The sequence below is a fragment of the Tachypleus tridentatus genome, chromosome 8, assembly GCF_004210375.1.
Source record: "Tachypleus tridentatus isolate NWPU-2018 chromosome 8, ASM421037v1, whole genome shotgun sequence".
In the NCBI taxonomy this organism is placed as follows: Eukaryota; Metazoa; Arthropoda; class Merostomata; order Xiphosura; family Limulidae; genus Tachypleus; species Tachypleus tridentatus.
Genome location: NC_134832.1, coordinates 44,114,771 through 44,140,183, shown reverse-complemented (window position 1 = coordinate 44,140,183; position 25,413 = coordinate 44,114,771). Strand labels below are relative to the sequence as shown.

The 25,413-nt window shown below is 31.1% G+C and overlaps 1 protein-coding gene across 4 annotated transcripts in view; it reads left to right on the top strand.

The window, feature by feature from the left end:
- wts (serine/threonine-protein kinase warts) overlaps nt 1–25,413 on the top strand; it is a 66,272-nt gene that overhangs the window by 17,003 nt on the left and 23,856 nt on the right. For 3 of the 4 annotated variants that reach the window (XM_076448665.1, XM_076448668.1, XM_076448667.1), the window contains exon 3: nt 19,439–19,547. In XM_076448665.1, coding sequence (XP_076304780.1) covers nt 19,439–19,547 — 109 coding nt within the window. Of the gene's footprint in view, nt 1–5,358; nt 5,618–19,438; nt 19,548–25,413 lie in introns of those variants that run through there. The other variant, XM_076448669.1, reaches the window with a different exon arrangement.

Here is a 25,413-nt window from a genome sequence, read left to right as displayed (position 1 = left end):
TTTACGGTGTATTTAATTAATCTGTAGTATTAAAAATACATCCTCTGCGTTTTGAGAAAGAACTGTGGCAAATACAACATTTAAATAGAAATGCAAATGTCATTTTGTAGCTAATTAAAGATTTTATTCGAAAGTTTGTCGATAGACGCACACAAGCGCGTTCGCGCATATTCACAATTGTTACATCAACCATATTAGACGTAAATCAAAGCTATAAGTTATATAAAGAAACATGATCAGAAGTTGTTGACAACTAGACAGTGTTAGACAATGAGTTTTGAATATTGCAGAAGTTTTGTCAATTACACTCCAAAGTTACCCGAAAGTCTGATGCTCGCAGTTTTACTGTACATTTTTAGCGAGATATACAGACATAAATACAGAAGTTCTGACGTTGAACCGTGGTATCACATCTGCTGTGTTCAAATGTCATTGTTTCCTCCGAGAAATGTAGCTGTATTTTATGCATATACTATAAATTGCGTGTATCATGTTAATGAATTTAAAGTAGTAATTAATTATGATTTTTCTTTCACATACGTACAATCTTAAAATTAATGAATATCGTTCTGTTATATGTCGTTCAACGCAGTGTGAAACGTTGGTGTTCACATCGTTTTTATTTTAATTTTTGTAATATTTTATTTGAATATAAAGTGAAGATTGATTGAAAAGATGTCGCGCGTCTTAGGAAAAAAACAACAAAAAACGTTACTGTCGTTGTCAGCAGATAAGTGAATGCAGTTCACGTTAACCACCGGACTTCCTTGTAATTGAATGTGAGAAGTGTTTATTCCACTTACGATTGAATGTGTGCCATTCCAAGAACAAACTGTTGTATAGTGCCTATATAGTTTGAAACTTTAATTATATGTGTATAGCCACTTCTCAGTATAAAGCTAGTTGTTGGTTAATTTTTGAAATAAACGATACATATATCTGTAGCAGGTTCTGTTGGAAGAATTTCCGCATGTTTTTACTGATACCATGACGATGACAGACAGCATTTTTATTACATGAATTTCGTACTTGAATGTTAATCTGTTAAAATTATCGTATCTTTTAAAAAAAATCTGTATTGTGGTAAATATAATAAATGTCTTAAATATATTTTGTACAAAGCTGACTTTAGATTCATGTGACCAGTTAATAAGTGATGTTTCGCCGTTATAAACAAATGTAAGCAGGTGAGATAAGTATTGAATACTGAGCATATAAGACTTGATGTAAAATAGGGAAGGATTTTGTGTGTGCTTATGTCACACTCGAATGAAAATAGTTTTATTTTACAGAATTACGGTTATAAGATACGTATGTAGCTGAAGACTCGTTGAACGTTTGGGAAAACACATCCTCTCTGTGGATAGACGTGGAAAGGTCAAATTTGAGTTCTCACTAGTGTGCGTGTGGGGTTACATGCCTGCTTTCGTCCATCAGTTCGCCAGTTACAAGGGAACACACACAGACTTGTGACATAGTGATTTAATGTATTGAAATATAGGCCCGGTATGGCCAGGTGGGTTACGGCGTTCGACTCGTAATCTGCGGGTCGCGGGTTCTAATCCCGGTCGCACCAAACATGCTCGCCCTTTCAGCCGTGGGGGCGTTTTCATGTGACGGTCAATCCCATTATTCGTTGGTAAAAGAGTAGCCCAAGAGTTGGCGGTGGGTGGTGATGACTAGCTGCCTTCCCTCTAGTCTTACACTGCCAAAGTAAGGACGGCTAGCGCAGATAGCCCTCGAGTAGCTTTGCGCGAAATTCAAAACAAACAAACTATTGAAATGCAGTGTTTGTACCTGCCTACCTACGAACCGGACGCCCGTTTCTTCAGAGCTAAGTTATGTGGACTTACAATATGGATATTCCTGTTAATTGTCTGCTCTATAAACCTCCAAAGTAAAGCGAACGTATTAAGTATAACAGAAGAAGTAAACTGATGTAAAAGCACCAAGATAGAATGTAAAGACATGTGGCTGTACCCAGCTTGAATATGGTTCATTTTATGAAACCTCTATCGTGTGTACTGTATGTTCAACCCAAATAGTGGGATTGTCGACTAAGAAATACGGGTTTAACGTGGAACAAGAAATTATTATATAGGGAGTTTTAAATAATACTCGCGTTTTTGTCAGGTCAACAGAAATGCAAATTTGTTAGGAGGATTTTATTAAAAAACAAAATAAAATTATTTCAGGTATAGATCAGACTTTTTTGTTCAGTAAGGTTTTTGTATGAAAGCGACCCCTATAACGAATGAGCGGGCTGTAGTGTGATTTGAAATAGACACGATAAGGCTTACAACGGTTGTGCTTTTATATAGTCCGTTTTCTCACTGATTTCACTCAGTTAAATACAGCCATGTGTATGTTTTTGTAGTACTTTAAGCACATGCAATATTTGTTAATTTGTGTAGGGATTTGGAAGGTTAAATTCACTGTGATATTTCGCCAGCTGAGTTAAACACGGCATGTAATTTGTTGAAGTAATCTATGCTCTCATGTGTTATAAATATTTATGAATGTGTGGATAAAGTGAATTTTATATCTTTTGCAGTGGATTGAGCGTGCGAATGGGGTGAATTTTTCTTTTGCTGTGGAAGAAAGAGCAAGAAAGCTCTAAAATTGCAGTTTCGGCTTGGCAGTATTTGAAAATACGAGAATATTTTAAAATACCATGAATGGTAATAATCATTCATTGTTTTGGTGTAACAACGCTCATCGTATGGCTGAAACTAATCATCGGCTTAAAATGATTAGCCAGTCTGTCTTACATCATGCGTTTCTATGATTATCATATTACTGTTAACAGGATGGTCAATATATTAAATTATTCATCATTTACCAGCGAGATCTGTCGAAATATTTATTATTATCGCGGACGTTTGACAAGTTTTGTTACTTTTCACAGCGAAAAAGGAAAAATATGAAGTGTAAAATTTAAGATGAAATTAAAAGTTTTTGAAGTGTTAGTAGGGGTGAAATGTATTGTTTTTTTTTAAATATCCACCTCTTGTTTTTGGAGTAGAGTATTATTAAAAAACAGTAATATAGCTAACACTAGGCAATGCTAGATGTTAAAAACTTCGGATGAGTTGATTTATCTTGTTGAGTTTAGCCACCAAATATCGATGTGATTATTATTATTTTAGATGTCTTGGGACTAATGTTTTCGTTTAAGTTTTAGTTTCATTTCTTCTGTAGTATATTATTACATTGATAAACAAGATAAAGGTAATCGAAGTAAAGTAAAACGTAACACTATCATTTTTAAATTCATAGTGTTTTTGTGTTGGTGGGCTGTTTAAAGTTATTTTATATACAGTATAAGTAATTAAAACAAGTGTAAACAAATACTAAACCTCAGCATTTCTCTTTGACCCTACATATTCAGTAATGGTCGTATTGGCCGAAATGTTAACCGTAGTCTTTTACATGAATTATGTTTAATAATTCTTGTTTTCATATATGACATTGTGTGGTTGTATTAGCACCTATATTTATCACTTTTTACTTACTGTGTATTTTTATTAAAAGCTATTTTTGAAATTTGGGTAGTTTAATTTACATTAATTTAGAAAGCTTAGCCGAACCTTAGCTAATGGACTATTTCTTTAAATTGCATACATCTCTACTTGAATAAAAGTTTTTAAGTAATTCATAAATTTCTCTTTTGGGGAGGATGTACAGAAACTATATACAAGAAAGAAAATATATCGGAGGCTAAATTTCATTATGAAATATGAATATGTACATGGATACTATTTATCAGAACTGGAAATTGCAGCGATCTTAAAGTTTTGATTTTTTTTAGTTTTATCATGTGCAAATTCACATTTCTGAAAAGCGAACATGTTAATGGCATGGCCTAAATTTTGAAATATCTTTACTCTGGATAATTTATTATTTTTAAAATAAAACGACCATTAAAAAAATAAAATCTTTTTTTTTTAGTAAATGGTTTCACATTTTAAGAACTTAATTTCCACCCGTATATCCTGGTGGTTAGGTCACTCGACTTGCGATCTGCAGGTTGTGGGTTCGAATCCGCTATGGGAGCGTTATTATATGACGGTCAATCCCAGGATATGGCTATCACTGCTAAACTAGGGATGACTAGCGAAGATAACCTTCATGTCACTCTGTGCGAAATTCAAAGCAAACCAAACTACACTTATTAACATTTCATGGTAGTTACATAGTAAGAGAGTACAAGTGATACTCTAAAACAGGTGCTTTTTTAGCAGTAATTATCCATTAGTCTTGAAGCCTAAATCGAAGATTTACCAGAAATTTGTTTTATCTGTGGAATTCCATATTTCCTGTTTAATGTAGGTATAAATGTAGAATATTTAAACATATTTTCCCCATAAAACAAAGGAAATCTATCAGTATTAACTTGTTTAAGATGACTTTTTTAGGAGAGGGATGCGTATATAACATAAAATGGGCGATATGGTCGAGTGACGATTACGGGTGGTGTTTTAAGAAAAAAAATCCATCATAACAGAAGTGATATACTAATACGTTTGTCGGTGTTGAAAAAAATTGACTTTATCGCGTTTGTATGTATGCTAAAATAAATTCGCGGCCTTAAGACTTCAGATCTAACAAAATTCTATTCCCCCAACTTTTGTGCACTCATATTAAGGGGATAAACTACTTGATCGTGACGCCAGGAAATAGTTTTGATTTATCTTCCGTCTGAGTAAATTTATTTGAACATGTCAGAAATACTTCACTTTGCACTACAACTTTACAACTTGAAAAAAAATAACAACAAAAACTTTGTATGTGTTTAGCTTACTTCAACCAGTCAGAGCACACTTAGTTGCAAACATTAGGTCGTCCACAACTGTGCAGTGTACATGTGCTGGGCGAGTCCAAAACGCAGTTTCTTCGTGAAGAAATTGGGTGAGCATGGTAGTTGCGTACGAACTCACATATAGATTACAAATATTCCATTTAACTGAGTGTTGTCTGTAACTGACGTAGAAAAGAGAGGCAGGTGGTGGAGTGTGTACTTGTTTCGTTAGTTATATCTGATATAATTTTTCTTCAGACACACACACACAAGTATGTAACGAAAAATGTAACAAATATAGCAAAGTTGTGTATCTTGTATCCGTTACTGTTATATTAGGAACTGTAAATGTTACTACGTTGACAATATTCAAAGTTTATTGTTTTTGTGGACAGAAAAAAGACCTAAGTTTAAGAGTTTATGAAAATAATCAGAATTAAAATATCGTTCTGGGAAAGCAAAAGTTTTGTAATTCTTTGTGGTTTTTTGTGGCTGAAAGAACAGGATGATAAGCTGAAAATATGATAGAACTGTAGCGTAAAAGATAGACCAGTCATCCTGTAGGATTGATTCTTCATGCATGTATTGTGCTATAAGGAAGCGTTACTGTATATGAATTTAAGGAGTCTGCTTTTCGAATATGCCACGCGTTAGTACTTACAGCGTATGTTACGTTTATGGACTCTTTTTAATTATGCATGATATACAGTATAACTTGTAATGAAAATGATTTAAAAAGGCGTGCGTTATTAAATATTTTTGGAGTCGGATAGGTAACTTATATCTTCACGAAGAAATGGAGTTAGACTATAGCCGGTATGAGACAAACTATTATTATAATGTTATATCTAAAGTATTACGTTACATGCGACGTCTTGTAACATAAATATGTCACATTTCGAAGTTTTAAAATATGGAAATAAATGTCATATTAATCGTGTAAAACGTATATATATATATATCACGCAAATTCTTGTGACAAATGTAGGAGTATGTGGATAGATAATGATTAATTCATATAAACATATATCTTTGTGTGTATTATAAAGCTATTGGTATTACGAAATATATATGCAAAAATGGCTCATTTGGGTTGAGAAAATATTTTACATAGAAGAGCGAACAACGTTTCGACCTTCTTCGGTCATCGTCAGGTTCACAAAGAAAGAGGTAACTGACCAGAACTGACCACATGTTTGAAAGGGGTTGTGTAACTGAGTGTCGGAATGTAGAGGGCGGTGCTAGATGTTTGAATATATTATTTTATTTATTTTATTATATTAATATAGGTATAAAGGCGTTCCTTTATATTGGTTTATTTTGGGTTTTAAGTTGTATAAGTAAGGCTTCTTTAATTTTGCGTTTGTTTATGTTTGTTTTTTATTTAGTATTTGAGTGTTTTCTATGGTTATGTTGTATTTATTTGACTTGCAGTGTTCGAAAACGTGTGAAGGTGACTTTTTATGTTCTTTGAATCTGGTTTCCATTTTTCTACTTGTTTCTCCCATATATAGAAGTCATGGCAGTTATCACATTGTATTTTATAAATAATGTTGGTGTGGTGTTTGTCAGTGTAGTTTTTATATAGTATAGACCTCAGTTTTGTGCCTGGTTTTTGAATAAATTTGGTATTAACTGGAATGTCATATTTTGTTACTAGTTTTTGCCAAATGTTGGTTATTTGTCTGCTGATGTCAGGTATATATGGTATACAGCAGTATGTGGTTTCGTGATTTTTTGATTCGTGAGATATATTTACTTTTGCTGGTTGATTTTGCTTTCTGTCTAGGTGTGTGCGTATAATGTTTTCTACGGTTTGTGGAGGAAACTTATTGATGTTGATGAAGTATTGTTTTATTTTGTCTAATTCATCGTTAATTTTATCTGGTGAGCATAGTTTTATGGCTGTGTTTATTTGGTTTCTTAGGATGTTGAGTTTTTGTTTTGTTTCATGTGCTGAGTCCCAAGGAATGTATAGTCCAGTATGGGTGATTTTTCGGTGGATTTCTGTTTTAAATTGTGTATCGGTTCTTGTAATTTTGAGGTTAAGAAATGATATTTGATTGCTTTCGTCCTGTTCACATGTGAAGTTAATGTTGGGATGTATAGAGTTAATGTGATTGAAAAAATTAAGTATGTGTTCTGTAGATTTGAATCCTGCAACCGTGTCATCTACATATCTGTACCAGTATAGTGGTGGATGTAATGCTGTGTTAATTGCTTGTGTTTCAACTTGTGTCTAAAAATATTGGCAAGAACTGGTGATACTGGGTTGCCCATGCTTAGGCCATTTATTTGTATATAGTTTTGGTTGTTGAACATGAAGTTTGTCTTTATCGTGGTGAATTCTATGAGGGTTGCTAATTGGTTATTGGGAATGTCTGTTGATGGGTTAGGGTCTCGGATATAGAGTTCTAAGGCTATCTTGCAGACTTCAGTTGTTGGAACTTCTGTAAAGAGGGATATAATATTGAAACTGGCCATTAAGGCTTTATGATTAAGTTGATTTAGATTAGATTTGAAATTAAAAGAGTCTTTGATGAATGAGCTGGCTGATGTTACATATTTGGAGAATGCCCATGCTATGTATTTACCAAGATTGTAATTAAAACAAATGTGGAAGTCATGGAACTGGCAGGATACAAAAGGTTCCTCATGAAAACTATAAGAAAGAGACAAATGGAATTTTTAGGACACATCTGTAGGAAGAATGGGATAGAGAAACAGATGCTATGTGGAAAAATAGAATGGAGAAAAAGCAGAGGGTGTCAAAGAACTAAATATATCGACAGCTTCAATAACTATGTCACCAAGAACTCAATGAGCAACATCGAGTTTATAAGGAGGATTGACAACAGAGAAGTCTGGCATGCCATGGTCGTCGATGTCTGCCCAGATTTGACACATGAAGAAGAAGAACCATAGAAAACACTCAAATACTAAATAAAGAAACAAACATAAACAAACGTTATATTAAAGAAGCCTTACTTATACAACAACTTAAACCCAAAATAAACCAATATAAAGGAATGCTTTTATACCTATATTAATATAATAAAATAAATGAAATTATATATTCAAACATCTAACACTGCCCTCTACATTCCGACACTCAGTTACACAACCCCTTTCAAACACGTGGTCAGCTTCTGGTCAGTTACCTCTTTCTTTGTGAACCTGACGATGACTGAAGAAGGTCGAAACGTTGTTCGCTCTTCTATGTAAAATATTTTCTCAACCCAAACGAGCCGTTTTTGCATATATATTTCTCTACAAGTGGGTTTTCTCGACATCACTGATTATTGGTATTACGGTGAATTTATTTCATGTTCACAAAGTACACTGATAGGAATATATCTCATGCCTTTGATGATGTTTATGTTTCGAAATTTCAGGGTTCCTTTCCTTATTTGACCGTTTTTTACCTCCATGTTTCAGTTTGTGATGCTGTTTGCTTTCTCTCGTTTTAGTTTTCAATGGTTTTGTTTTCAAATGTTGAATAATATCTTTCTTAGTGTCCGTTTTTTCTTGCTAATGAAAAGTTAGTCAAAATTCTGCTTGTGAGCTTTGTTTATAGATCTAGGTGATGGTCTTACCATACAGTTGTTTGCATCTTGCTCATCTATCTGTGGATCAATTACCCTAAGTTTTACACAGAACTGCATGTGAATCAGTCACAAATATTTTGTTCTGTCAATTTTTTATTCATTATTTTAATTAAATTTATGCTTCCAGCTTCATCCTTGTGTTTATTGTTGTAAGCTTGAATGTTGATTCTTCATAAAATGAATAACCAATTGTGACTGTAACTGATTGCTGCCAACCATGATATTTATATAATTGCTGACAGGCTACTTTACCTTTACTTTCTGTCCATTCTATCCATATTCTGTCTGGGCTCACTTCCACAAATCCCAGTGGTGCTAGATGGTCATTCTGGAAAGGGACATCTGAGATGTGGTGACGATGACCAGTTATCTTAGTGATGGGTATGTTGCACCGGTTTTCATTTGATTGTCCCAAGGTTCTTTTTGTCAATCCCCTATTTGGTTGGTATCTTAGAGCCATTTTGGAGCTAAAATGTCCTGACTGAAAAGGGCAGTAGGTCACTGATGGAATGCTGAGTCTTTACACTACAATTTCCCAGGGAAAAACTTATTTGTAAGCATAGTTGATGTTCTGAAATGCTTCTGAGCCACGTCAGGTGTAATAGGGACATGATGATGGTGGCTGAAGTTAAATATTTAATCATTCTTAAAAATAGGGTTTTTTTGTCTCCTTTCAATTCTGTTTAGATGTTTAGTACCAATACTGATCTTTAGAGCATTCAGGATGGAGCTGGTAATATCTTGGCAGAGTATAAGCAGGTTATTTTCTTCAGCATTGTTTCATATAGCAACTCTCAGTTTATTGATGCTTTTAGTAGCTGTGGTCATCATAATGTTTTTTCAAACTGTCTATAGGTTACTGCTAAGCTCTTCAGTTTTTACTCTAGAGGAATGGCAATGGAATCAGATGATTGTGATTGATTGTTTGTCCTCATCAATATATTTATTATTTGGTGTTCATAACAAGGCAGTAGCTTTTACAGGATTGATGATTATTTTGAGTCATTGCACTAGTTGCTCATTGTGCTAAGTGATGATTACATTTTTCTTTTGATTTCAGCTTTGCTAGAGCTTCTGCTTTATATCAGAATGTCATCAGCAAAGGCTAGTGTGTTGCATCTGGTTGGACTGTCAAGAGAAGCTAGATTTATAGTTTTCATGTTGTAGAGGACTTGTGAAAGTGCTAATTTTTGAAACAGTCTTGGATTGATGTTAATTCTAATTGTTTTTTTCCATGTTAAGCATCTGCTAGTAGTAAATGCAGCCATATCCCATCTTGTACAAGTTAATGTGATGCCTATTTTGAGCATTTTGTCAGAAAGAATGGGCATCTGGTTCTTGTAGTTATCTTTGAAGTCTGAAGCTGTAAAGATGTTCTGACGAGTTTCAAAGCCTTCCCTTGTATCTGCTGTAAATTCAGTATGATTGATCTGAGTTTCTCTTCCATGGAAAAAAACTTCTTATGGTAATGGTAACAATAGCTCAGTCTAATAGACAAGCCTTTTAGCTGCAGCCTACTCTGGAATTTTGTTTGTGATGTTTTGTAAAATTATGGTTCAATGACAGTTAAGATGAGTGGCCCTTTTTAGACTTGTGTAAAATTTTAATAAAGGGATCACTGCTTATTTGAAGAATATGACCTGTGGCTCTGTTAAATTGATACTCCATAACTTCTTTAGCAGATTGGCAAAATTGGGAAGAAATGTTTTGTATTTTTCCAGTAGATCAGAGGTCGTAAACTGATTTAATGATAGTTGGTTGAAATGGGTTTTTAGACTAATAAGTTAATCAATTGCAACATGTCTTCATTACAGCTATTTGGAACCAGTTATTGCTGTTAACTTTTCTAAACAAATTTGAGAGAATATAAATCAACATATTTAACCAAAAATAATTTATACTAAGTTTCAAATTCATGAATTAGATCGTCAGGTAAGTGATACAGAAAGATATATAAATCATATAACAGTACATGTAAACAATTAGAAAAGGTAGGATAACATTTATTAAAAGTAAGACTCCTCTCATAATTTTAATCATCCAGAAATAAAATATATGATTCCTGTGATATATCTTTTTAGTGTTATATTACATGTTAGTATTAATACCAGTATCTGTGTCTACAGATGTGCATGGAAAGAACTGTAAAATGGTAAATCATAGTCACTGTGATTATGTTAAAACATTTTATACAACAAGACACAAATTTAATGGTGGATAAGTACAATAGATTTTATGTATTCCACCTTTTACCTTTTGTCTTAGATTAAAGTTTTCAATGGCAGTATTCTCAATTTTCTGTAATAACTTGTGTATTAGTCTTAGTGCTTATATCTTGTATCTAATGGGATTTTTTGTACTTGTCTTTAGTTTGTCGTATTACTTTGTGGTATGAAGTCTTGTGCCAGACTGTTTCCTAAGAAATTTAATGAAATGTATAATAACCAAAGTTGTAGTGCCATCTAGTGAATTTTACTAGAGTAAAATATAAAAATTGTAAAATACGTGCAGGTTATATCATCAGTATGTCTATTGTCAGATGTAATATTTATGGTTCAAAAAATAAACATACAAATTTGTTTGAATTTAATGTAACTAAACCACCATGTCTAGAAATCTACAAAATTTAGGTAGAGTAAGAGACCAATGCTGACTTACTTTTTAAAAGCTAAAATATCATTTCGATACTATTATCATATTTGAAATTATTTTTTATTTTTCTTTCACTGGAATGTTGCAATTAAATTGTACATTGATTATTTAACGCTAAGGGCAACTTACTCAGTGCATGAAAATATTTATATGCAAAAACGGCTCGTTTGGGTTGAGAAAATATTTTACACAGAAGAACCTGACGATGACCGAAGAAGGTCGAAACGTTGTTCGCTCTTCTATGTAAAATATTTCTCAACCCAAACGAGCCGTTTTTGCATATAAATTTCTCAACAAGTGGGTTTCTCGACATCACTGATCATGAAAATATTTGTTTGCCTACACAGTTTAATTTGAATATTGATTGGTATTACTAAAAAAAATAGATTTAACTACTGCTTTTGTTTAAATCCCAAAAATTGAGTATAACACCTTTAGAAGAGTGTTTTACTTGATATAATTGGGTATGCAATAGTGTAGTTAGTTGCTCTGTAAATATACAATAATATCATGAGTGACTGATGCACTCTCCAGTTATTAGATTTTTGTTCATAATAATTCTATTGTAGTGCCATCTAGTGGTAAAACATAAATTACAATTTACTTTCTCTTTGATTGTTGTAAAATTTAATTTGAATATAACACTTGAAGGTAATTTGAGAATTGTTTTTTCTGTCAGTGTTTAATATTAGACAGCAATATTATTGCAGAAAGAGTTTCAGTACATTTTTCAATGCATATGACATTGCAGTGATTGAAATGGTAGGTTCAAAACACTTGCACTTTGCCTGTTGTTTTTTTTTCAAAGAAATTGTATGATATACCATGGGAAAACTGAAGTTCTTGTATGTAGTTTAAAGACCATTCTTCTGTAAAAGACCGTAGTGCTTTTTTGGGGGGGAGGTTGAATATAATTATATATTTATATTGTACATAATTCTGTATACCTGTTTGTGGATCCTTGTAATTGGTGGTTATCAGTGCTTGGATGAACAACAATCTGGTGTAGTCTGCTTTATACAACAGTACAATTATGTGACGATTATACATGTAACATGCAAAATATGAAAGTGATAAATAAGTTAGAATTTTGTTTTATGTGTTGCAACTTTTCCAAACTTGTTTTTTTGAGCCAGAAAGGAGCTTGTCCATTAATGTCACACTACTGCATTTTTGTATGGTAATTCCCTTAAGTGGCAAGGTAGTAAAGTTTATAATTTTGTTTTATGTGTTTAATAGTACAGTAAGTATCAGATGTTAAGACTGTTTCCTAAGAAATTTAATGAAATGTATAATAACCAAAGTTATCTCTCTATATTTCAATACTGTCAACATTCAAGAAGTTTTTGAAAATACTGTAGAATTGAAGGGGCACCAACCTCTGGTGAATAATTTGAATTCCAAACACGTTATGCTATAGTTGTTTTTGTTAATAGGAGGAAGTAGCAGCACATATTTAACAACTACAAGAACAGTGTTGAAAATAAATATATATATATATAAAAGAGAATATTAGGTGAATATTTTTTTCTTTTGTATTAATGATTAAAAACCTTATAATGTTAAAAAATTGATTGTTTTATTCTCTTCATTTTTTAAACATAATACATTTTACATTCTTTGGGTAATTTGTACCAGAATTTGTAAATATTATTATTAACTTCCATGTTTACGTACAAAAGATAAGTGGCCACACTGAAGATAATCTATTTTGATTGCTTTAGTTTTTGCAGAATTTGCTCCTGCTATAGACATCTGTTGTGTGTGTGTGTTTAACTTAGAATCTAGATTTAAGTAAATATGAAGTTCAAAACAAAAAATGTCTTTCAGAGATGAATTAATTTTTATTGTGTTGTGTACTGCCAGAAAATTTAATTGTGCATAGAGCCTTAGATGAGTAAATCCTGCAGAAAGATCAGAATTTTTTTTTTTTAGGCCATACTTAAAAACAGATTTGAATTCTTTTGTTATAGTTAAGTGGATTAGATAAAACTGTTAAAGTGCCTTTGTCACACATAGGTCTTGGTTATACATTTTTGGTGAGAATGCATTTATTGATCATTACTTATACAGGATGTACTTTACTAAGAACCTGTAGGTTAAAGTTACTTTGAGATTAAATTTTTATTGTGTCAAGGATGTGTACCATATTTGCTCGACTCTTATCTGTTGTATACATGTGTGTATACAGTTTTGAGTTGAAATGTTTGTTTGTACTTGCTAGATTTTTACTGTTCAGAATTTTTAAGAACTTGCATGGCTCACTGGAAGATCCTTCAAGGAGAGTTTTTCTTGGGACAGGAGGATTTTTTTTTTTTTTTTGAGGAGGCAAAGGGCAAAGTAACAGTAAAGCTTTATGTCCTTCAGACAGATCTTTTAGTCCTGGGCATCAGGTGATATGAATTTGATATCCCTGTGTTTATTATTTGGCTTTAGCTGTAGGTGATATGTCAGTGCTTAGTTCAAACAGATGTAGTGTGCTTGTGTTGTTTAGTTGCTGCCAGTTTAAACAGTTTGTATATTTTTCACTTTTGCTGTATATAAAGGTAATGATGATATTACTAGATTCATTTCTTAAAAGTAGATTTCTGTTTTTTTATTGGCAGACTTAGGTAATAAGTATTGGGTCTTAAATATTGTGTTTATTGTCAAAGTGACACTGAGGCCATCATTTAAGGTCAGAACAAATATTACTTCTAAATCTTTATTTCCAAACTTGGCCAGGTATGGCTGCAACCAAATTATTCATACTTGTAATTAAAAGTTTTCTTTCTTCTAAGTGCTTTGCTAGCCAAATCTGTCTCTGCTTTACTAGGGAGTCTTGCCAGGTATTTGTCCACAGGATAGATGCCAGTTCTGGTTCTATTTTTAAATAAATTGTAAAGGCTATTTATTTTATAGTTCGGAACAAAGTACTTTACAAATCATTTTTATTTTTTCATAATATTTTTTATATTGTTACTGTTTTAAAAGTGCTTTCATTATTATCATAGTGAAGAGTTTAACTAGCTTGCTACCAAATATTGTGTAAAGAATTCTAGGTGGCTGTTTAAGTAGACATAATCTGGTGTTCTTTTTATTATGGTCAGAATGTGCCAGTTTAGTAAGAAAGGAAATTTAACTGTATATTTCATTTTTGTTGGATTTGAAATGTGACTAAAGTATCACAAACATAAAAAATGGTACTCTTCTTCTTACAGTACAACTGTATTCAAACAACAAAAACATGAAGGTTCAGCTTAGCTGTGTGGAAACTTTTTCCCAAACATTCTACAAGCCAAGAAACAGAGCCAAATAATAATAACAATAAAAGCATTAAATGCTTGTTATTTATAACATAGGCATATTTTTGTTCATAAATCTGGTTAAAGTTATTCATATATTACTTAAGAATATTGAAAGTGATAGGAAGGCATTTTATTATCTGTAGAATGAGAAACTTTTTATCAAGTCACATGGTAATGTGTTTTGTGGAAAATAAAACAATATGCAGAACATGCTGCATGTTATTAGTGATAGGTTAACAATTTTCCACTTTCTGTAGCTTCAACTGTGGTGATCCAAATTATATATTTTCAGTGGATTCACTGTAATGGACTTCACATACCAATTTTCCACATGATCTATTGAAAAAGATACCTTAAGTGTAACATATTCAGTTTTGATTTAGTTTCTTCCTTTTTTTTTTCACAATAAAATATGTTTTACTTTAGAATAACTCTGTATTTTAATATGTGAAGTTATACCTGATAAGGAATATTCTAGATATGTGCTCTACAGTTAATGGGTAACATAAATTATAGAGCAATTGTGATGTTTTAGTTTACCAGTTTCTTTGTTTCTATATGAGACATGACTTTTGAAGACTCGTGTATAGTTTATTCATGATAGTAGAAAAACAGTTAAGTGCAAAAAATCAAGTTAATACAAAACCCTATCAATCCCAGCACTCTCAAAAGGTACATCGTGTGAAAAGTGCTGGGGAGGTAGGGTTTTGTATCTTTATGTATTCTATACATACATTTATTATTAGTCTATAGTTAGTTCTTGATACAAAGTCCTTTGGTGGCTCTATGATAAGCTTAGGACTTGTAATACTAAAACTCTAAGTTCGATATTTTTGATTGACATAGCACAGATATCCTGTTGTGTGACTCTACAGTAATTTTTAGAATTAGCTATGCTTCTTTTCTTTCTTTCTTTCTGACATTAAATTTTTAAATACACTCATGAGAAAAACATAATACCAAGATTTAACTTTCGTCCAAAATATAAACCATCTGACTTTGTTACTTTTTGAAATCCATGTGCCTTAGATATTGATAAATTATATTTTATTGTTATTGTCGTATTATTTATGTTATTGTTTGCTCAGGGGAAACAGTTTTGTAAAGATTATATATACACATCTATTTCATTTTTGCTTACATTCACATTTATACTGATTTTTTAAATATTTATCAATGGAAATGCTTTACTTAATACAAAACATTTGTGTGTGGATGCTCATGCATAGGTATATTTAAGTTTTAATGAGTCCTACTTCTGTATATAGTTTTGCACTTTTACATGTTTTTGGTAGAATAAGTAAGAGTAATCTTGCATATTTGCAATTTTTTGTGTGTGTTGATATGTGTGTTAAGCAAAGAAATAACAATGTAAAATTAATTATTATTAACTTTTAGTTTTAGCAAAACTGTATTTGGTCTGTGGCCATAACAGTGTTTAACATAAGCATTGAAATATGCACTGTATTATTTGATGAAACTGCAGAGATACAATAGACTTATGTTTCATATATATAGTGAATACAAACTGAAGTATTACTCTTAAATATGATTGTACATAAAAATTATTGTACAGTTTTAACTAACATAAAATAAACTGTATATACATACAGTGATACTACTAAAATATTCAGTGATAATGACTAATTATCTTGGATATCTTTTGTCATTGAAACTCTTTTGTGTGATAACTATAATTTATTTGGTTGGTGATAAATCAACCCATTAACTGCCTGATTATAACATAGTGTGGTAATCATGTTCATGGTTTAAAAGAGGCCTGATAGGTTAACAGTAGCAGCAGTTGCTTGTTCTGTTGGATAGCTTTGTGGTAGAGCACTGGCCTTGTTATCTGGTCTTAGTGTCCCATTTTCCTTTATTGTAGAAATGGTATACATAAACAGTTCCCTTAAAAATTCTTATTTTAACTTTTAGCATGTTTAACTTACTCACTGACTCTTTTATTGTAAAGAAATCTTACAGTGCCAGTTTTTTTTAATATGGAATATATCTGGTGTTTCATAAATATTTACTTCTTCCTATTACTTTTCACATCAACATGAAATTTATTTACAGATAATTGCCTAAAATATTTCACATATGAATATGTTCTCAGACTGTAAGAGGTATTAAGTTACTATTTACTTGTGTGTTTTCAAAATTTACATATTGAAATGGGGTATTAATGATTATTTGTAATTGTAAAATTGTTAGTTTCATTGCATAAGTATTTCTCGGAACATTTAAAAATATTTGGTGTGATAATGTTATATTAGTAAGTGCAATTAATATTAGGATTTCTTTGTATTTGGTTGTTAACTAATAATTGTTGAATAGGTGATAGTAAATATTTTTAAATATGCAAATAATTCTGATGGTCAGTTTTTGGAATATTTTTTTAGTATAAAAATTTAATTTTTGTAATAGTGGTTTAACAGAATTGTATGTGGAACATGCAGAAATGTACTCTATAGTAGTGAAAAGTGCGTAACAGCTGGGATATTAGAGTGGCTTCTATGTGTTGTCAATTAATAGGTAAAGCTGTTATAACTACGAAATGGAGTAAAATACTACAGAAGAATGGTTATTCTGATACCATATTTCCATTGTAGTTATAAATTATATAGGTTGTTCAATTTATAATTGTTATGCATAAACATATATATTTAGTTGGTAGTTGGTATTTCCTTCACGTGTTGCTGTACTACGAACATGTTGGGCTTATTTATTGCAAGTATGAAAGTTAGCCCTGCCTTTTTTCTTAGCTTTATGCTATACTGTGAGTACCAAAATGTCCTCATCTGAAAATTCTTCCTTGTGTTTATGAATGCAGTTATCTTAATAATAAAAAAAGTGAATTTTATTTTTATCATTCATAGCAATTTGAATCTCATCGTGGTTTATATTAAAACATGTTTTAAGTATAGGTACCTCTATCTTGATACATTAAACATTATAATTACTTATTTCTTTTGGTATAACTTTTTCTGTAAAAATAAGTTTGTGCACTTTATGAGTGAGTGTAGTAAGTATTATTCTGATGAGTTTTTGAAAGGTACAGTAATAGTTTTTGAAGCTTTTCAAAAGTTGGGAAGAAATTGGATTTGTGGGGAAAAAGGGATAAAATGGAAATAGAAAAAAAAAATTGTTAAGGGGGAAAATATGGAAAAGTAAACTATATTGATGTTTGGTTTTCTCACTAAAACCAAGCTTTAAAACTAACTTATCCACATATACATTTTTATATGTTGAATTATCCGTGTGGTAGTCATTAGTAAGATTTTCTACCTAATGTTGAACAGTTAACTTACCCAGCCATACAGCATACATTAATACTGGATTGTAGTAATAACAAGAGATTTTGTATACAATTGAAATGCACTTGTTGTCTTGTAGATGATAAAAAAAGACATTGTTTATGAACAGACATAAAAAGTTCTCATCAACATATAGTTTTGAAAATGAAATTGGTACTTTCATATAAACGTATGGCTAAATTCTGTTATAAGCTATATTTATAATGTTGTAATTTCTTTTTTTTACATACTAGTTACAGGATTCATATACTAAGATTAAGTGAGACCTAGAAGTTTTTAGAGCATAGGTAGAATGCAAATACAATGTTCTTTGAAAGCATCAGAGATTTACTTTGTTACATATTATGTTTTATCATGGATGAACCTCCAATTTATTAACTGAGTTAAATTGTAATTTGGATTTAGAAGTTAATTAAATGTCTGTGTATCAAATTTGTGATATTTGTCAATGAGATTGATACACAAAGTTTTCTTTCTTAATACAAATATATTTTAATGTACAAACAATAATACAATTTATAATAATGGTTATTATACATAATCAAAAAAATTTGCAGAAGTACAAATGACATTGAGTCTTCTCTTTAATCTAAAACTTCCTTAATATTCTGTTGAGGCTTCAGGATGAGCTAATTAATTTTGAGTTGATATAGGCACAATTCACTTAATGGGGAGCTAGCTATCTCTCACTGATCACAAAAGCTATATATGTAAAAATGACTGGTATGGGTAGAGAAAGAACTACATAGTGCTTTCTCTACCCATACCAGCTGTTTTTACATATATAATTTTCTCTACAAGTGGGTTTTCTTGTCATCATGGATGATCACATAAATGTTTTTTACTGCTGAAGTTACCTAATGCTGTCATAGAAATACTAAATTCCAGTGGTAATCCACTGAAGTTAAATGGTTTGTAATGTTCGAAATCTAAAAACATTCCTGATCAGATATCTGAAGGTCTCGGTTATTAAGTGTTCATCACATTTATAGCTTCTGAGGTTTATATTATACCAGCTGTAACAAACCAATAATATACTTTCTTTTGGTGCATTATGTTGGTTAATTTTATGAGTATAAAGTGAATTTTGAGAAATTTCTGTTAAAACAGCAATACCAGCATTTACACATGCATATACATTATTGATTCTTACACTCTACAACTTTAATTAATAGGTGGGAGTTTTGCAATACAAATTTAATTGTACAAGTTACATGCATTTCTAAGTGCAAGTTTATCTGAAACAAATATCAGTATTAAAATAAATATCTAACAGTAAATGCATCACAAGTTGGAAAGAGAGTTGTCGATATTTTTGAGGAAATAGTAAGCAAGCTGATAGATTGAACCAGTCATTGAGTTTATGTATTTGGATCTGCATTCATGATTTGTGTATCAAGTTACTTTGTAAAGTTTATTTGTTTTACATTAGTTAATGTAATTTAGAATGTGATAAGTTACTGAAGACCCACATTATAAGTTACATTAACTAATGTAAAACAAATAAACTTTACAAAGTAACTTGATACACAAAGTCATTTGATAGTTCAAATGAACTTTGAACTATTTTTGTCAGATAATATAGAATAGTCTACCAATGAAAGATGAATGTTGACAACCATATATTAAGTAATAATAATATATGCTCCCATTTCATGTTTTCTAAGGTAACATTGTTTTTTAGGCTAATGACAGTAACAACATCAAGGTGAAGGTTGATAAAGATTGTACAGTTAATCTTATGTATATAATGAAACTGATATTTTATTTCAGGAATCTGCATTTCGATTTTTGAAGTCTGCAATAGAGCCTCATTCTAGAACTCATATGCAGGATAGTGGGAATGAGACATTGGAGACTGCTAATGGATTGACTCGATCAGGTTAGTTAAATTCCATTAAACTGTGAAATGCTTTGAATTATCATAACAGAATAGATTCTAATGGTCTTTTTAATACATACCCATTGATAAGAATGCTAAAACTTTTATAGGGGAGTGTGAAACCTTACAGGTATTTGAATCAAATTCAGTTTTAGTTTAGAGAAGCATAAAAATAGAGAGAATAATATTTGTAGAATGCTTGACCACATCTTATTCTTGTAACAATGTTTCTGAAAGTTTTTAGAATTACTCTATTTTTGAAAATAGTATTCTACTTCTTTAAGTGGTTCATAATATCAGTATTACCTTATTGGTCAAAATTGTTAAACTGGAGGTTAACCAGCTACAGAAAGCTTCAGTATTAACTTACTACATATTTAGTATAAACAGGTTTTATAGTGACCTCATTTAGTTGTTGCTGTGGCACTCGTTTTTGTATGTATGTATAATTCTGCTAGTACTACAACTGAATAATGTGCTATACCTAATAGGGAGAGAGGAGATAAAATGGTAGAACTGATTACATTAATTATTAGAACATGTGATCAGTACGGATGCATTTTTAAGAAACTTGTAAATGTACTGAAGAGTACAACAAGGTGGAGAAGAGAAATTTCCACATAAATGTATTTGATATTAAGTGACCCATTTCAAAATCCATTTCAATGTAACAAGGATGACAAAGAAATGGCCTTATAAAAATACAAAATTTTCGGCTTGAACTTAAAGGTTAACAGATGTTTTTCATCTGATGCTACTTAGTGTGAGGCTTGTACTAGGTTTCATAATGGTAATTAATGATAAAGAATTTGTGGTATGTTGGCATAAGAGTGTTCCTGGGATCTGTGTTGTCTATTTCAGATGGCAGCATGATTTTATCCAAGTTTTTCAAATCTGAGTGGATTATTAATTCTAACTGAAAGCCAGAAATTATAACATAGGTGTGATATTGTGTACACACACACACACACACACGCACGCACGCACAAAAAGTAGCTTCTAATCATCTAGAATAGTGCAATGTTTGGTTGGTTACTGACAATTGTAACATGATCAAAAGTTACCTGTAACCTAGTATTTCAACAGCACTTTGATAAGATAATTTATGTATAACAAATATTTTTCTATTAATGCCATTGGTGCACAGAAAAGGTGGATAAAAATCTGTCCAATGTTACTTTTTATGATTAATGTTTTGATAAACCAAGTGTGCTAATATATCATCTTTAATTTTGTAACCTTTTATATGTATGTATATATATGTCTCACTGACAACTACAGAATGGCTTAAAATGGTAAGATTACTTATGCCTTTTGGGCATTCTGAAAAAAAACCCTAAAAATATTTTTTTCAGTTTTTCTGAGCATTTTTAAAATCAGTTTTGAGACAGGTGGCTATCTGCACACACTGATGTACTTTGAAAGATAAAATTTAAGTTGGTTTTTCGTCAGTAGGGAACATTTATCTTGAAGGCTAGTTCTGATATGAGAAAATACACCTGAAATAGCGTGCTATTAGCTATTCTTACAAAAGGACCATTGGCACTTGAGTTTTTAACTGCAATAATGTTTATAAGGCAGTAGTGAACAGTAGTTACAACCATTAATTTTGCCTCCTATTGGTGTAACCTCACACTGTAGTTATGCAAACTGTATAACAGTTCTGTAAATAATACAGTAATACATCATTAGTTCAGTCACAGTAGTTTCTTTTAATTACTTTGATGTTAAACTGTTTTACTTCTGTAAGTCTTGTTTTATTATTGCTGTGTTTTTTATCATTTCTTTTTAACAGTTGTACATTTTAAGGTTTAACTTTATCTATTACTTCTAGCTACCTGCTCAGTAAATTTAATTCTCATGGAGGATAGTTAAAGCTAAACAGTTTTATTTGATCAGGCCTCAACAAATCCAGGTTACCATGGTGACTGAATATGTCATTGTGGCTGTTAGTATTTTCTTCCATTTTATTCGTGTGTAGGAGTGTATTAAACATAACCCAAATCTAGGATGGTTCTGGTCTCTTGGAAGTCTGTAACTATTTTTTATATTCTTTGAGTCCAAAATGAAACTTTTAAGGATGTCAGTGGTTGATTCAGAAGCACTTCATGTGTGCCCTCAACCTGAAATGAAGTGCTGTAATTGTGCAATGCATTACTAATTTCTTGCCGTCTTGTTTTTCATCTTTCTCTCAATTCAACTAATCAGTGCATGTGTTTAGACTTTGACAGGTTCAAAGACAGTTAGTTTGGGCATTAATACCAAGTGGTTGTTGATATTGTCATTGTTAGCATGCACTTGTTGCTGTGAAAGTAAATATACATAGTCCCCATTGTACTATGTTGTAGTAATGAGTAGGTTAGACCTATTATGAAATTTCCTTGGCCTTTCAGTGTCACAGTGATTATTTTACTTTCATTCATTGTAAGACTCCACCTAAGTTATAGTGATTTAGTTTACTGTTTTAATAATTTTATATATTAAAGTTTAATATACATTATATAATAAAGTTTAATGATTAACTTTATTTTTAGTGATTACTTTTTTTTACTGTTTACTGTAACCACCAACTGAAAATATGTTCCATAACTTTTCTGTATCAGACCTGGCATGGTTCCTAGATATAAAAATATTTGTGAAGGCTTGTATTAGATACAGCTAATATTAGGTTTAGTAAATTACTTTTCTTTATATTTCATTTAATACGGATATTTTATTAAAAAGAATTGATATTTTACTATTTATTGTAATACCTTTTTATTAATTAATTTTTTTGTATTCATAAACATTAGATTTTTGACGTATTAACTACTGCTTATAGTTAACTTGTTGTTTACAGTTTATCTTGGATGTTAAGCTGCTCTAAAGTTACATTATTAGAACTGTTTAATGAGTTTTCATTGGTTACAGACATTGTTAGGGAAGGTTATAAATAGCTTCCTGATTTCAAGGAGTAGGAATTGGTGATAGCGCGTGAAACAAAGAACTAGTTTTCATGTGTTGTAAGTAAAGTTGTATTCTTTCTTTAGTATTAGCTTTATCATCAATATTGATTAAAATATGTAACCTGTAGTAGTTCTATATTTTATTTTGATTTATACGTGTTTATATTTCCTATGATTATTTTATCCTGTTAGCTGATTGAATCTCATGAACTAATGTTGAAGTTACAACTGAAATTTTGGTAACAGTGAGGGTACCCAACTGATAAATTGGTACATTCAAATCGTTATATATATATATATATATATGTGTGTGTGTGTGTGTGTGTGTGTGTGTCTAAATATATGTATATGTATGTATGTATATTACTGACTGCATATGCTTTATTAGGACAATGTATTAAGTAAGCTGTATTAATTACTGGGTCAGTTTTTATTTCTGATTACTTGTTTGGCTTAGAAATTAATGATAAACCTTTAGTTTGTTGAGACTGTTAAAAACTCTTCAAGACGCTAAACTATGAAATATGAATACTCGAACTTTTGTTTTGAACACTGCTAAGTCGTAAAAATGGAATTATTTTGTTATAATTGTTTGTACTTGCAGAAAATTGTTGTTAAATGTATAGTTATTTGGTTTTACTATTCAATTTTAAGTTGTTGTAATTAATTGGAACACGACTGATATTAAAGTTAAAAGACATATGTGGCAATTTATTAAATCTATATTAAGTTGACCTCCATATTTCACACAACCTTTTCTGTTTGTCTGGCTTATTATTCGGTCTTCTTTCCATTGCAGTAATAATGAATCTCATATGGAAGGAGTCACACATTTGAAATGTGACATTTCATCATAAGAACAATAAGATTTATTTAAACATTAATAGCAGTCTTAATAAATTCATGCCTTATTGGTTACTTGCCATGAGCCACATTGTTTTTACATATCCAAGTTGATCTTTGTTTTAAAGGTGTTTAGAAAGAAAACAGTTTATCTCCTCCAATTTTTCAATTTGAATTCTGTATTATAATGTTTTTGGTTAGAGTTGTTTGTTATCCAATTCATATTTTCCTTAAGATTAAGCAGGCAGTCTTTGGTTAGGGTAACAGTTGTACTGCTCTTTCTGAACAAACTCGACTTTGGTGTCAGTACTTCTTGTATTAATAAACATACATAATTTTCCCGTGTGTGAAGTTTTATATCTTGCTAAGAAGGGATATAAAAGAAAACTTGGCAGTTTTCATGAAAGGTCAGATTTTTTATTCTTCCTTAGGACAAAAAAATAACTTAAATTTTAAAAGCAATAAAAATATTCACCTGATAGTTTTTGTAATTCTTTAATGACGATCCTTTAATTTAAGTGTCGAATAAGTCTTAGAAACTGGAAGTTTTTGAAGAAAAGGTTTTAAGAATTCTTATAAATCAGTACAGTGAACTATTGCTGTAAAAAAAAATGTTAATTTTGGTTTATTTGTATGCATTTGTAAAAATGAGTGTCCTAGGAGTGTAGAAACTGTACTAATTTGAGCAGTAGAGTTATACAGTAGTAATTTATTTAATTTCTGTGTACTCCAATTTTTCTTAGGAAACTTTTGTAAAGTTCTTCCATCCAGAGGGGGAGAGAGAAAAAATATCCTTGACTAAAGGAATTCCAAATTTAATATATTCATTATAATTCTGCTACTTAGTTCTGATTATAACACCTTTTTATATAGATAAAATACCCTTATCTGTTTATTAGAGAAGATAAGTGTTGAGAAATTAAAAAAATATTGACACTTTGTACAAAATTGTAATTTATAAGTGGAGTGTTGCTAACTTACTCTGGAAAGTTATCTGGATATTTTTGAGCTTAGTGAAGTGTCATGAAACAGCAATGAGTGCTAGATTGATATTCAAGTACAGTACTGTTCAACAGAAAATCCAAATGTTTATACAACAACATGGACTCAGAATTGTTATACAAAAAGATAAGTTGAAGTTGCTACTAGAAAACTGCTAAAATTCTTCAGTAGTAATAATTACAATTAATAATAAATAGTTTGTCACTAATAAGAGGCAAACTACCGAACTAGCTTCTCTGACCAATCTGCTTTAGATCATCTGTTGCATATCCTGACTACTGGTATTGTTTTTGACTCTTACTCCAAGAACACTTGATGAGGTAGGGCCTGCTTAGTAATATTACCAGAAACCATTGCAGAATTGAAACGTAAGGTTTTGTGATCCGTGGTGTCACATTTGGCCAATGTTGTTATTGCTGTATTAAGAAATTTAATGTTATATATTAATTGAGCTAATACTTTAAATGAGAGAAATGCATAGAGACTTGCTTCTTATTTAGTATGTGGGAAGTTCCCTGTATATGTCAAATGTAAATATGTCTCGGAACTGTACCATAGTGTTTAATAATGTCCTTGCTAAAGAAAGTCTGCCCAGTAGTCAGGCTTATGAAGATTAAAAACTAAAAGTGTCCAGACCAAATGAGTTTAGCTAAATGTCTCATGAAACAGTAATTTATGTACCAGTGTGGTATTCAGAAACACTGATGTTCAACAGAAAATCCAAACATGAACATTGCAATTACCACAAAATTTAAAAATGTCATATGTAATATGTTGAAATCAAAACTTCAACCCAGAATATACTGTTTGTGTTCAAGCTCTCTCTGTATTAAATATTTCAAATTAAAACAAATTCTAGCAAAATCTAATGATTTTGTTAAGTAAATGTTTTTAGAATGTTTGTGTTGGGAAATTGGAAATTGATTACTTTAAAAATTCTCTGTTTTATGGCAAACCTTGAAAGAAAGTGTGTAATTGATAACACTAAGTTAAATTGATTTAATGAGCTTTAGTTGTATTTGTTGAGCTTTTCTGTTTGCACTGACATGGCTCAAGGTTTCTGCATGTTTTGCTAA